Genomic DNA, 15,544 nt, shown 5'->3' with positions numbered 1-15,544 from the left:
GAGTGGTCCACAGTGTCTGCTTCTTCACCTGATGCTGAAATAAGGATAATGGGCACAACATCTCAGCATAGCCAGGGCTGTTCTCAGCATGAAACGCAGAGCTAAAAAGACAAAGACAAGGCTGGAGAGCTGGCTGAGCAATTAGGAACCTTGCTCCTGCAAACAACCTGAGTTTGATTCCTAGCTCTCACAGGGTGGCTCATAACCACCTGTCACTTTATAAAGTTACAAATCTCTATAACTTTAGTTCCAAGGGATCAAAATCACTGGTACACATAATACATGCATGGCATAGCCCTTACATTTAAATAAGTCTAAAATGACAAAGCCATATACAGTAGCTCCATACAATATATGGTTATAGTCTCAGCCACTCGAGAGACAGAGGCAGGATGATCCCTTCAATCTAGGAGTTGGAAGCCAGCCTATGCAAGAGAATAAGGCTGTGTTTCAAAATATAAAGAAGATGAAAGAGAGAGCACGGCTTCCAGGGCTAGAGGAGCTATGCTGATCATCCTTCTGTCTACACAACATGGAGGTCATCCTGAACTGGGTGGTCTTCATATCCAAGAACAACTTCTAGGATGGGACGTTCTTGAGCACTAGAGGTGTGTGTGTGTGTGTGTGTGTGTGTGCATATGTGGTGGTGGTTGGTGGTCTTGCTTTGTCCCTTGGGACAGGAGAATAGCCCTGGGCGGTGGAATGAACAGGATGAGCCTGACCACCAGCCTGGACACTTTTGGGGCCCTGGAAAGGGGAACTACAATGCCATGTAGGTTGGTCTGTAAAACTCAGGCACTTTCAAGACAGCTATCTACCTGATACAGTGAGGGTAGATTTTAGATGCTGGACAGTTCTATTGGTAGAGGAGAGTAGTCACCATGATATGGACAGGTTTCCTTCAGACCACTGAAAGCCTGTAGAGGAAGAAATTCTGCCTCCAGACGATCTCAGTCAAAGGATTGAACCTCAGTTCTTCTTTGGGGGCTCCAGGATGGCCTGAATGTCCTGACACCTCCCTAAAGATCATTTCCTGCATATGTGTAAGTCCAGAAACCTGGAGCACTGTATTTAAAGGCACACACGTAGCAGTATCTATGCAGAGATGCTATCTATGTGCACCGACCAGCCTGATTCTTATCTGAGCACACTCATTCTGACAAGCCAGCTGTCACTTGTGACCCAAGCATCTTACTTACACACTGTAGATTTCATGTTTCTTGGCCAGGCCATAACAGATGCTTTGTAAAGTTGTGATAAACAATAAAACATTGTGAGATACAAGGCCATTAAATTAGTAACATCACAAGTACGCAATAAACATTGTTATTTATTTCAGAATTGTCTGAGTGCTTGCTGTAGGATCTTTTGAGGCCCTGGAAAACTCCATACCTTTGTGGAACTCATGTTCTAATAGCAGAGATAAGCAAGCTATATAGTATAGCTGACAGAGAATGAAATGAGAGACTTGGGGAATGCAAAGTGGAGATAGGTTTATTATCTGAAATAGCAAAGGACAGGGCCCATATGACAATGCTACTACAACCCAGTAGACCTGAAGAAGGCAAAAACGAGGGCTCCATGGACATCTGGAGGGAGATAGCGGGGGCTGAGAAAACACAAAACTCAAACAGCAAGCTTGGCCAGCAAGAAGAAATTATGGTCAATGCCATTCTGCTGACCACAATAGGAGAAACAGCCGTATTGTTTGCGTATGTGCGGTGTGCCTAGAGTATGCAGGAGATGACCAGGAATCCTCATGAAGGCCTTATGAGGACAGTATCTTCTCTAGGATTAGAACAGATGTAACTTTGGGTGCTTGGAAGAGAACCCCTGGCCAGACTTAAATGTCTCCATAGGAGAGTAGGTGTGAACAGAGGAGGCAGAGAGAGATAAAAACGAGGCGCCATCTTGTGTGTTGTGTCTTAGAAAGAATGAGAAGGAAACCCCTGAAGAGCCCTGCTGCTGAAGGACTCTGGGCAGAGCCCGCAGCATGGGGTATGATGTCAGAGCACATGCTGCAGGACCAGAGGCACACACCACTGGCCTGTCTGCAAACAGGTGACAGGCACTCACACTGACCCCTAAGTGTAGGGCTTACCTCCACACACTCAACAGTGACAAAGGGACAGAAGGCTAGTGGTCCCCAGGCGAGGGACTAACAACATTCAAGAGAGCTCTGGAGGCAGCATCTTCACCTGGCCTTCCCCAGGGTGGGGTGTGGAGCCTGCTTCCCAAGGCCAGTGTTTACACAATGAAGCAACAACAACAGGGTTCCTTTGCCAGGCAGCTGAGAGGAGGGCTGGGCCTCAGCAATCAAATCTTCCCACATGATACCTTCACTTAGCTACAAGCCATCCATTTCATTAAAAAAGATTTACCAAACCAAATGCGAGACAATCACCAACACCCACGTGCCAGCCATCACATGACACTTGAATACATTATCTCTAGAATGCTAGTTTGGGAGCTATGGCATCGATAACTAAAGCAAGAGTGTTAACTTTTCAAAAAGTTCAAAGCTAGGGCTCACTAGCTATTGTGCCCAAACTAAAGAGATAGTATGAAGCTGGGTGGTGGTGGCTTACACTGTCAATCCCAGTACCCACAATTCTTGACTTTGAGGTCACCCTCGTCTATGGAGTGAGTTCCAGATCAGCCAGGGCTACACAGAGAAACTCAAAACTCCAGACGGGAGGGGCAGCAGGGACTAGACACATTTGAATTTCTATTCTACCCAACCACTTCTTGGCTCTGAGGTAGTTGATTCAGTCTTACCTAGGGTGGCACACCCTTCTCCCAACATACACAATGTCAAGACCTCTGGGAGTGCGTAAGGGATGACAAGAATCTGTTCCTTAAGACAGACTACCCACCACGCCTGCCACCAGGATGGCAGCAAATGGAAACTCACTGGTAATTAATTGGCTGTCCCCACATTTTCCTAGGGGTGGGGCAGCTGTTTGCTGTTCAGGTGGACGCTTATGATTGCTGAAGCCAGTCACACCTGCACAGCCTCTTTCTGGCACGCCCCAGTCTCACAGCCAAGAGGGAATTGCTTAACTTTGGTCAAAAGGAACAAGGGTGGCTTCTACCTCCCAGAGCAGGGGAAGGGCAAGCTGGTAGAGCCATCCAGGTGCCACCCATGGTGCATTCTAGGTGAAGAAAAAGGACAAGGGACACTTTCCTGAATTAAGAGACCCACCACCACCAGCCTTGCTGTCCCCCAGATGTCAGACACATGCCACCATGCAGGAAAGTTGTTATGCAGAAGAAATAGGTTCTCAAAGGCCTTAGAGAACACCAAGACCCCTCTGGAAGAACACTAGTGGGACAGGAATGTTGGATTTCTTCACCTACAGGTTGTTCACTGGCCAGAAAGAAAGGTTTTGGTTTTCACTGTCTTTGCTCTAAACAAAGAAAAAAGTACAGAATGCCCCCAGTTCACAGATCTTACCCTATTGGGAACTAAGAGCTTTCATTGCTTTTACAGGGGAATGTTAAATTTCAAAATTTCAAGGCGAGTACACCACAGCCCATGCCCCGCCAGCCTAGCTCTCCCCCTTCTAGGACACCAGCAGGGAGCAGACCAGGCGATGGTAATTACAATTCTGCCTCCTGCCCTTAATGTTCCACAGCCCAATATGATTATGTTGATGGTGAAAGGAGGAGAAGCCACCGGTCCTTCCTCTGGCCTCCTGAGGGTCGCCGTTGGCTGCCAGGAGAGGGCTAAGTCATCCATTACCTCTCCAGGCTTGGAATGCAGGATGAGCTCAGCTGTCAAGCGGAATAAATCACTTTCTACAGGCGGCCTGATCCCTCCTCTCCAGGGCTGGTGCCTGGAGATGCTCTGAGAGCAGAATGGAAGGGAAACCTGCAGAGGAAGAGCCCCGGCCTGGCCAGCGCTATAAGTCTGTGCGTTTGCCCTGGTTTTCTCAGGAACGATGCAGGAGCCATGGGTTTCCTTTGGTGATCATCCCTCTGTTCTGTCGGAGCTCCTATCAAGATAGCTTACTCTCCATCGGCCGGCTGCCAGATGGTGTGCTGCAAACTTGCTGCTCAAGCTGCAGTGTAGGAGAAGGGGTGGGGACCAGGCTCAAAACCAAAACATACCCCTGCCCTCTGCCTACCCTATCTGCTGTTGGACACAACCATTCACACTAGCTCCATGTGCCAAATGCCACTTCTTCCGTTCCTCTGCACGGGGTGCCATCTCTTGACTTCCAGATGACACCCCCCCCATCCCTGTCACTAAAAGAACCACATGGTCCCGACCCAGGCAAGGCCACTGAGGTTTTATGGTGCCAATGAAACAAGGTAGCCCTGTGTATAAATGCAGGTAGCCTGCTCCCTTTCTGTCACCCAGGGAAGGCTGCTGTGCCGGGATGAGACGGGCAGCCAGTCCAGAGCCACAGTGGCCAGATGCAGAGCCTGGTGTGTGTGTGTGTGTGTGTGTGTGTGTGTGTGTGTGTATGTGTGTGTGTGTGTGTGTGTGCGTGTGACTGCTCACTGGCCAGTCCTCTGCCTTAGGCTGCCATTTGTCTCATACATATAGGGCCCCATGGTCTTCCAATCAGGCCCCGCCCCCTTAAGCTGTTTCACATATTTCTGTCCTTTGTGACCCTGAATATTACTTGATGAGACCACAGTGGTAGTATGAAATTCTATCCCAAAGTATTTCCCAGTGGTCCTTTCCTGGTAGGGATCTTAACATTGCACACTTTGCATTTTGTAATGTTTAGGACTTAATTGTTGATTTTAAAATGGGCGTACAGATTGGACTGATTCCTAAAGTTAGGTCTTAAGAAGAAAAGTTTAAAAGTACATAAAGCATTTCATGCTGCTATTCTGGTCCCACGAGCCGAGAAGGAAAGTGACTGGGGTCAGATCAGCACACAGTCCTGTCGAAGAATATCTCAGGGGCAGGTGCTCATCCGCATGTTATAGCCAAGCCCATCTGACTCATTCCCTGAAGCCTGCCTGCTGCAGTGGGGGTGGGAGTGGGGGTGGGGGTGGGTGGGGTGGGGTGGGGGTGGCAGAGGCCTCTCCTAACAGGACAGTGGTTCCACAGCATCGCCTTTGCGGCAGACAGAGTTCCACTGGTCCACCCCGCCCCCCATGAAACTTTGTCCTAGCCAGGACTAGTACAGCAGGTGCAGGCCAGGCCCCTCTGGTGCTTCACTGCCCTCTCCTACAATTTGGAAATCATGCCCCAGATGGCATGACCAGCCAGCCAGCATCTCAGATACCCAAGGACCGAGGAGACTTCACAGCAAGGCTGAAATCACCCTTCACAGATTGCATACCCGTGGGCCCATATTATGCAGAAAGAAAATAGCCTCCATTGTACTTCCTAGGAGGGCACACTTGCTACGGCTTTTCTGCACAGTCATGGATTGGATCAGTTAATGTACGTCCCGCAGAATAGGCAGAAAATCCAGGGCTTGACACAAAACGTAGGCTGCTCGATAGCGCCTACCTCTACTTACAGACAATTCAGTCCGTTTGCCTCTGCGCTGTGATATGTTGCTAAAGCTATGAAAGCAATGGGCCTTACCTGGCTGCTCGAGCCATTAAGAAGAGTATGCTTGATGGATCTGCAGCTGTAATCTAAAAATAAAAATAAATGCCTTCTTTTTTTCTTTCATGCTGTGATCCTGCTAAGAGCATCCTCTGAGAGGTGGCTCTCATCCATATCCTTGCCGCTGGGTAGCTAACCCTTTGCGCCTCCTTTCCGGATCCATTAACCCTCTTGTCCTCCGGAGCTGTGAGATGACTCCAGGGACCTGACCTGAGCCCTCCTTTTGTGAGACCTTGGGTAGGAGGGGCTGATACCCTGATTGCACATCTCTTGGTAAGGTGGTCACAGTGGGAGGGAAGGGGTGTACTGGCAGAGGACAGTGTTTGGGCCAGAATTCCAAAGCTTATAAATAAAAATCCTGATAATACCGTAGCCTGCTGCTTAAGGAACTTTGTTCTGAACCAACATTTACCATAAAGACACCTCAACTGTGTCTGTTTTATGATTATGGAGAGCCACAGGCATTCCCTGTGCATTCCTCTGTGCAGGCCTGAGCTGCAGTGACAGGGGCAGGAGGGGAAATGGCATTCTAGTGGAATCAGAGTTAAAGGCCTGTGTTTGCTGGAAGATCCCTTTGAGACTAAACTTTGTTAAAGAGACCCACCCTCCTCTCCACACACATGTGGTACCTTGTGTGGGTATGTTCATGCATGTGGGTGTCTTCCTTGCCCTATTCCTACCTCCTGAGCACTAGCATTATAGGCAGGCCATCTTGCTTGCTCTGCAGCTATGTGGGTGCTGGGATTTGAACTCGGGTACTCATAGCAATCACTTTACCTGATGTGCCAGCTGCGGGCCCTAAACAGCAAGACTTTAGTGAGTTCTCTTTTTTGGTGGCGGTGTTTTGGTTTTTTGTTTTGTTTTGTTTTTTGTTTTTTGCTTCTTTTTGTTTTGTTTTGTTTTGTTGAGACAGGGTTTCTCTGTGTAGTCTCTGCTGTCTTGAAACTCATTTGTAAACCAGGCTGGCCTCGAACTCAGAGATCCACCTGCCTTTGTCTCTCAAGTGCTAGGATTAATAATAAACCTATTTTTGAAAACAGAGAGTCTAAATCTGAACTATTCTCAACCTATAGAAATACAAAATCAAAACTTAAATTTTACAAGAAAATGTTCTAAGAAAGAAGCTTACCTATACACTAAATATCTCCTGTAACAAATATTGAGAATCACTGATCTCCACTAATAGAAGGTTAGAAATTTATTCTCATTTTTGATGGACTCCAGAGTCGTCTCTGACTCAGACCGAAGCAGAATTATTTGCAGGAAGGGGAGATGTGTGGAGACAATTTAGCAAGACAGTTTCTGTTAACTCTTAACAATTGCTAACTGTGCAGAAGAATCTCACTGGCGAGCTGAGCACTGAATTCCTACATAAACGAACATGGAAATGATAGACTAGAATTATCCGGAAACATCACGGGAAAGGGTATCTGCCTCCGTCTTTAAACTTGAGTCTGGTTTTAAGGGGAAAATTACAATCTATGTGCTATTGGATAAGACAGATGCTGCTAAAGTGTAGAAAAAATAATCCCCTTGTGTTTGTGGCCAAGTGGCCAAGTGTAAGATTGGGGATGGGCTCCCTCCTGGGACATGGGGTCCAGTGTGTGTGTGTGTGATATATACCGAGGCAGATGGCTGCGACCCTCCCGTGGGAGACAGGAGTATCAAATTGCTCTTAGGCTTCAAGAAAACATTAGTCCTTCTGCTTTGGCATTAGACATCCTGTCGATCCTCATGTAGCTCTTGTCACTTGCATGGAAGACCTGAGATCCAGTGTGTGTGTGTGTGTGTGTGTGTGTGTGTGTGTGTGTGTGTGAGAGAGAGAGAGAGAGAGAGAGAGAGAGAGAGAGAGAGATAATGCATGGAAGCATACTGTCTCACTGACCTGAGATCCAGTGTGTGTGTGTGTGTGTGTGAGATACTCTGCTTGCTGGCAAAGTTCTAGATTTCCCTCTTACTTAACAGGCAGGTGCTCTTAAACAAGTCAATTACACATCTCTGAGCCACGGTGTTGTCACCAGTGAAACCGGAGTAAATCACCCTGGGCTTTCCATAAATGAAAATCCAGTAAGAAACTAACAACTGCATTCCAGTCTGAGAGCTGGCATGTAAAGAGGGGAGGGGGGCCATGCATCACAGTAGAGCTTTTGTGGCCAGAAATTTAAAGGAAAAGAAAAGAAAAGAAAAGAAAAGAAAAGAAAAGAAAAGAAAAGAAAAGAAAAGAAAAGAAAAAGGCTATAAGGGGCTTCATTCTGGCGCCCTGCCCCCATCAAGAAAGATCAACCTGCTTCAGAGCCAGGGCTTTAGTCTCCACCGCTGCTTTCGTTTCCACTTCTGAGAGCCCTCCCATTCCTGGATGGAAAATGTGACCTGCGGTTCATGATTAAGTGCCCACTTAAGAGGTGCTGAAAAGACAGCCTCACTTGATAAAGGAGCCGGGAGGACCTCTTGCCATGGAAGAGCTCTTGGAGGACAAGGGCACAAGGAAGGAGAGTGAATTCTGGACCTAGCTTAAGGTAGGCTGAGTTTTTGGCAGTGAGCTTTAGTCACTCCAGATAATTCCTGGAAATGGGGAAAAATAACGAAACAGAGAAAAGGGGAAGAGTGTCAGACAGAGACTGCGCTCTTGTTCCATCTCTACCATATTCCACAGCCCTGTCTCTCAGGACTGCATTTTCCTCAGAAGTACACCAATGCCACTTTCCAGCCCCTCCTCATAGCTCCTGGGTAGAACAGGCTGTAAGCATGAAGCAACCCTGCTGTATCCAAATCACACGGTCTCCTAGAATGGGCCAGCGGGAAGCCCACCGCAGGCAGAGGAGCCCAGGGCGGAGCGCGGAGCAGTACCTGGTATGGCTGTTGGAGGACAGACTCTCCCAGGGCTGCACGCTGCAGCCAGCCACGGCGAAGGCTCCCCCGCAGCTGCCGTCCAGCTTCATGAGCAGGGCCTTGGCGGCGTTCTCAGCAGTCTTCCGGCAGTCGTGAGCTCGCTTGAGCATCTGAGTGATGTTCTCATCCCCTGACTGGTCTCCTACACCACAGAGAAGCCAATGGGTCAATCGGTGAGGGCGGAGTCGGGAAAGCCCAGGCTATGATTCTGTAAGTGACCCTCAGTTACGGAGGGCACAGTGAGCAGTGGGGCTGAGGGGGTAGCCGAGAAGGGATGGGAAGGCAGTCCTTGGCGTAGGGTCCATAGCGCTCACGGATAGCATGGTCTCCTCCATCAGCTTCCAGCTCTAACATGCTAACTTGTATATTTTGTTGTTGGCACCTCTTCCCACTCAGGTATGTGCCTCCTACACATGAGCACTTCATGAATGAGGACAGGAAGACACTGGGGCGAAATGCCACAGTACCACGCATCAACAACCCTGTCAGAGCTTCCTGCAGGGCAACGGGGACACAATAAGTAATTACAGCTCAAACTGGAGCTTTTTTTTTTTTTTCTCACACCAATATTATTCCTGTCAGCCTGGGCAAGGCAGCTAAATCTCAGTGAGATGTAGAAGATGACTTTATCAGTAAAGTACCTGACTTTAAATAACCAGTACCATGAACACATCAGCAATCTTAACACATGAGAGGAGTTGGGGAGAAGACAGGCAGATGCCTGGTGCTCAATAGACAGCCAGCCTAACCAAACTGAGGAGCCCAGGGTTCAGGGAAATAACCTGTCTGCATATATACATATACAAGTAAATGTACATATACATATATCTATATATATGTGCATGTATGTGAATATAGTGATGGTAGGTGCCTTTAATTCCAGAACTAGGGAGGTATAGGCAGAGACAAACAGATCTCTTTGTGAATTCAAGGTTAGACAGGTCTACATAGCATGTTCTATGCCAGCCAGGACTACATAGTGCGATCCTATCTCAAAAAGTAATTAATTAATTAATTAATAGTGTGATCCTGTCTCAAAAATTAATTAATTAATCAATCACTCAGGTAGATGATGATACAAAACTCTGACATCAATCTCTGGTTTACACACACACACACACACATACAAGTACATACACCCATTCATAGGAACATGTGCATATAATACACATAAACACAAAAAAAGTTCAAGAGCAGATCCCTTGCCTGCTTTGTAAAAGGTACTAGATTTGACTCTTAGAACTTAAAAGAAAAAAAAAGAAAGATAGAAAAAGAGCCAGGTGGTCGAGGCATACACCTTCAATCCCAGCACTTGCTGGGCATTGCTAAGCAGAGGCAGGCTGATCTCTTTGAGTTTGAAGTCAGCCTGGTCTACAGAGCAAGTTCCAGGACTGCCAGGGCTACATTCAGAGAAACCCTGTCTTAGAAAAACAAAAACCAACACAAAACAAATGTTCAAAAAGAAAAAAGAAAGAAAGAAAGAGAAAAAGAAAAATAACAAACAAAAAATAAAATAAAACAGAAAATAAAAAAGAAAATCAAACACAGTGGTTCTTAGGGTTGGGAGAGGAGAGTGAGGAGGAGGGAGGAGACAGCAGGGCTGAGAGGGTCCTCACTAGAGACAGCCACTGAGCATAAAGCCACTTCGTACAATGCTACAGAGGTGGCTCCACGTCATCGTCTACTTGCTACACCCAAAGAATTTCTAACGGAGTGAACTCGAATAGAGAGCAGAGACTTTGTAAGGCAATAATATCTATTACATCTGTTACTGATAATAGGGAAAGCTAGGCATGGGCATGGGCCATCTATGTACTTCCTTTCTACTTTGCTGTGAATGGAAAATTACTTGTGATGGTTTAAATAAGAATGGCCCCCATAGATTCCGGCATTTGAATGCTTCATCACTAGGGAGTATTATTTTAAAGGATTAGAAGGATTGGGAGATGTGGTTTTTGTAATAGGTATGGCCTTGTTGGAGGGAGTATGTTACTGAGGATGAGCTTTAATGTTTCAAAAATCCAAGCCAGGCCCAGTCAGTCTCCTGCCCTCTCTGTCTACCCCCCAATCCCCTGCACCCCTCTTTCTTTCTGCCTGTGGATCCAGATGTATCTCTCAGCTTCTGCTCCAGCACCATGTGTTCCACTGTGTCTTCACCACGATGTTAATGGACTAAACCACAAACTCTAAGCAAGCCCCCAATTAAATACGTTCTTTCATAAGAGTTGCCTTGGTCATGGTGTCTTCACAGCAATAGAACAGTGACTAAGACAGTATTCTAAAGAGCAAAATCTTCATAACAATTTAAGAACTGTCTTGGTCAAACAAACCACTGGCTTGCCACCCACACAACAGATTTTTCTCATGAAACTTGGGATAGTGAACATTAAAAACATAAATGTGGTTGGGTAAAGTGGCAGAGGTTAGGCCATACTCAACTTCTCCACCCTCCGTGCCCATTGCTGAGATCCAAAGACACCCCTCTGGTGTCCCAGAGTATAGTTTGAAAACCACTGGGCTAAACCACCTTCTCCAATGAACATAATGAGTGCTGTGAATTCAACAACAAAGATGATGACAGTAATTGACCCTGTGAGTAAATGCACAAATTAGCTCTTGCTTACTTAGACAGCACCTCAGGTAGAGTGACAGATGAACTGTCCCTGTCAGCAGGTATGAAAAATCAGGGCAAAGCTTAGCACTATGGAGAACAGAACACTCTTCAGTGTGGTGTGCTTCCCATACTGAAAGCATGTCCATCACACTGACTTCCAACCCCTCATTCTTTCTTTCTACTAGGACTTTTACATACACCTCACCAGGTGACTATTCTCTGTATTCTATTCTAAAGTAGATATGGTATACTCTTATGAATGTATGCAGGAGTTACCTGGGAGGAAGGAGTCATGGAACAGTTCATTATTATTGCAAACATTTCAAAATGCTGGTTTGTTTAAGCCAGTTCAACTCCTACCAAGTAATTGCTCTGTGTAGGCACCAGCCTAATAAAGATGCTTTTCGCTCGTGGAATAGGTTAAGACATCTTGTGATACAAACTAGGACAGGATTGATTTTTCCCCTCCTTTAATTGATGGCTTTCTTATAAAAAAAGAAAAAAAAAACTGACAGCAGGCCAAGATCATTTTAGAATCTGTTTCATATGAGGAATAAAGTTTTATGGTTCAGTTAAAAGACCCTGAAAAATGAGGTTTCTAATGGAAGTGTTGGCAGAGTTTCTGCTTCTGGGCTGTGCTCTGCTCTGAATATTATTAACCAAAGTGGGCCTGGGATGGGGACAGGAACAGAGCTCTGCTGGAGTAGAGGAATGAAGAGTGGTCACCTATATCAAAGACAACTGCTCCCTTGTTAGCGAATCTGGGTGAAAGAAAGGAAAGTAATGCTGTTTGTTTTCTTGCCTTGGGGTCTGATTCCGATTCCTTGGAGTATCAAAACCAAGGGAGGGAAACCTTAAGGATCCTTACCAAGGCAGCAACAAGGGGGTGGCAGGAATAGGGGATTCACTCAGAAGGTGCCTGGGGTGGACTCTGTGGTGGTGTGTCCCAGAGAGACAAGGGCAATCGGAAGCACATAGCCATTGAAGAGCTACCCAGCCTGCAGCTCTATGTGGCCAGCCTAGAAGGACACCTGGTTTGCTCATACTGGCCACTGTGGAAGGTTTGGGAAGTACCTGGTCATTTGACTTTTATGGAATTAGTGTTATTTCTCCCCAAAGGTTGTTTCTACAAAGCATTGGCAAGCCTGTGTCCAGGGCACGCTAAGGGTTTGGCAAGCTTGCTGCCATGTTTTCCTTCTCCAGCACTGTACTGTGGTCCCTTCACACCAGGACGGACCCTGGAGCTACGGTCACTGGCTGACTTATCAATGCGGTGAAGGAGCCTACATGTTCTTCCTACTTACACAGAATAGTGAGGCAGAAGTGGGGGAGCAGTGGAGAGCAGCAGATCTCAACCCATGGGTCGAGACACCTTTGGCGGGTGCCTATCAGATATTTACATTATGATTCATAACAGTAGCAAAATGAAGTAGCATTGAAAATAATCTTATTCTGGGGGTCACCACCACATGAGGAATTATATGAAAGGGACATGGCTTTAGGAAGGTTGAGAAGTACTGATGAAGTGCCTGTGGTACAAATCAGGTCAGTAGGGTACTTGACCACTGAGGACAAGATGGCAGACAGGTGCAGAGGTCATCAGACATACCTAAACTATCACAGACCAGGAAAAACTTTCAAGGTCAGTTATAAAACTACCTCTCTATTCATGAAATATATGGAGATAGAGATCAGAGCTATTCACAGGACAGAACCTAGGGAACAAGTATAACCACAGAGACAAGAAGACCAGTCCAGTCAATGGCCACAGCAACAGCAAAGGGATCTTCAATAGGCAGCTTCACAATGCCTTGGTCCCCTTTAACAGCACTGTGAGCCCCACTCCCTCTGCTCCTCCTGTCAGCGCAGGAGAACTCATTTCCTAAGAGTGCTTGTTTGTTTTAACTTGTCTGTGATCTGGTTTCCACTCCAGTTCTTGCTTCATTCAATGTAAACAATTTACACACTCAGTCATGGGTGAGAACGGAAAACATAGTTGACAAGCAGATTTTGTGTTTCTGGGAGATGACTCAATGCCAGCAACAGTGGGGACAAGATGGGGAGTAGCACAGAGGGAACCCAGGGGACACTTACCAGGGGAGGAGCCCACACCAGCTGCCCGGAATTGACCCAGGATAAGGCTCTGCTCGCTCTCAGCCAGGGCCAGCAGGAGTTCATAGGCTTCTATGCACTGCTCACTGCAAGAGGACAGCCAGGCATTAGTGATGGCCGGGAATGGTGACAATCTTCATCATTAGTGCCACTCCAGCCCAGTGCCTGCCTTGCCCTCCCCATCCACCAAGTGAGGAATATTCCATGCAGAAGTGCTACCGGGGCAAACCAGTGACTTGTTATTTTCACCTCTTTAAAGAAACAACAACAAAACAATAGAAAACAAACAATGTTCTAGAAAAATGCACAAGAAGCAACAACAGAGGGAGGAGCAAACTGGTTGCCCTTTTGATGACAAGTCAAGAGAGACATGTGACACACCCCTGGCACTCAGTTCACAGTAGCCCCTAATGATCCTGCATCCTGGTATACATACTCTTCCACTGTCCCTTGACTCTGTCAGGGTTGGTCTCTATAGCTAATGGAAATGATGATGTGCCACACCCAACAGTAGTCTCTTAAAACACCATAACTTCCATTTTGATCATTTTCTACTTGCTGTTCTCTCTCAGGTCATCTTCTCTGAGGATACTGGGGACCCCATCTTGAACAGCCATACGAAGAGACCTATGTGGAGAGGAACGAAGACTTCTAGCCTATAACCAGGGAGGAACTGAGGCTGCTGGAGAGACACAGTTTGCTTGGAAGGAGACCCAAGTGGTCTCAGCCAAACTTTCAGAAATAGCCCTAGCTGACACTGACCTTCAGAACTGCCTAGGAGCCCAGCTAGCTAAGTCACTCACAGATGCCTGACCCTGGCATGCAACACTCAACAGCTATTAAAACTCCCCTTAAGGAGACAATCATTTTGACCTATATGTGTACTGTACAGTAGACAATAGCTATGTGTGACCATTTCAAGTGAATTCAAATGGAAACCTCATGTCCTCCTGTGCAGTGACCATGATATCCATGCACAGTCATTACGTGGCCTCTGGTGACCGTGGTGCTGAGCACAGAGAGAGAACAGCTCCATCCCCATAGAAAGTACAAGTAGGGATTCTTACAAAAACCTCATGAAATGCTGTTAGGTCTCTTGTAAGAGTCTGAGCTAGGCTGTCCAAGAGAAGGAAAACTTATTCTTCTCTATGCCCCTCATCCACTGAGCATACAAGCTGGGTCCAAGAACCATCTCAATGCTAGGCATGACAGCATGTGTAGTGGCTATTCCTAGTTGTCAACTTGACTACGTCTGGAATGAACTACAACCAAGAATTGGAAGGCTCTCCTATGATCCTAATCTGGAGGCTCAGAGATATAAGTTTCTAACCTGGATCTTGGCATGGAGATCTTGAAGGATAGTGGCTATGAATTCCAGAAGATTAAGACAAGGAGATCTCCAAGTTCAAGATCACCTGGGATTAAAGGCATGGTGGCACACGCCTTTAATCTGGGCCACACTCTCTGCTGGAGACCTACATAAGGACATTGGAAGAAGGAAGACTCACTCACTCTTCCTTGCCTACTTGCCTCGTGGGACTGAGCAACTGCTAGATCCTTGGACTTCCATCCATGGCTGCTGCTGACCATTGTTGGGGAGTTGGACTACAGACTGTAAGTCATTGACAAATTCCCTAACTATATAGAGATTGCCCATATGTTCTGTGGCTCTAGAGAACCCAGACTAATACAGTGTCTATCTCCCACATGTAAGGGGATAAGGCAGGAGAATCACAAGTCTGAGGCTAGCTTGGACTATATAGTGAGAAGAGATTCTCTCTCTCTCTCTCTCTCTCTCTCTCTCTCTCTCTCTCTCTCTCTCTCTCTCTCTCTCTCTCATACACACACACACACACACACACACACTCCCTTTCTGATACACACAGACCCATGTCCAGACAGGAGGCAAAGCACATGCCTGACACCAATGCATTAACGACAAGAGGCCTGCAGCAGCGAGATTTCCTTTGTGAGCAAATACTTGATGAGTTTCTCCAAGCTGAACAAGGGAAATGCTGCCGCAATCGACATTTACAAAGACAAACACAGAGAAGCCATCTGGTTTAGGTTGTTTCCGTGCTCATCACCCTTCCCTGAGCCAAGAGCTAGGAGAAGGGTCACATCACGAGATGTGGTGCTGGCGGCTCCCTGCAAAGGCAGACAGGCGGGAGGTGCTTCATCCTTCAGGATGTGCTCATGTGCTGCACCCCCTGAGACCAGAGGTGGAGAGTGGTCCCTGTTAAAAACTAGTACAGGAAGGACAGCTCTTGGTTTCCCTGGGAACTTGAGAAGCAGTAGGACCGCCAGCCTGCTTTGGTCTCATTATGTTGGTAGATTTTATTTGTGCA

General features: G+C 46.8%; 1 protein-coding gene across 2 annotated transcripts in view; it reads right to left on the bottom strand.

Moving 5' to 3' along the window:
* The window catches only part of Mcc (MCC regulator of WNT signaling pathway), a 231,444-nt gene that overhangs the window by 24,136 nt on the left and 191,764 nt on the right, over window positions 1-15,544 (bottom strand). For both annotated transcript variants that reach the window (XM_052155938.1, XM_052155939.1), the window contains exons 11-12: window positions 13,179-13,282; window positions 8,429-8,612 (exon numbers count right to left, since the gene is read on the bottom strand). In XM_052155938.1, coding sequence (XP_052011898.1) covers window positions 8,429-8,612; window positions 13,179-13,282 — 288 coding nt within the window. The remainder of the gene's footprint in view (window positions 1-8,428; window positions 8,613-13,178; window positions 13,283-15,544) is intronic.

Source organism: Apodemus sylvaticus, chromosome 13, assembly GCF_947179515.1.
Source record: "Apodemus sylvaticus chromosome 13, mApoSyl1.1, whole genome shotgun sequence".
Classification (NCBI taxonomy): domain Eukaryota; kingdom Metazoa; phylum Chordata; class Mammalia; order Rodentia; family Muridae; genus Apodemus; species Apodemus sylvaticus.
This window is presented reverse-complemented; position numbering and strand designations above follow the sequence as displayed.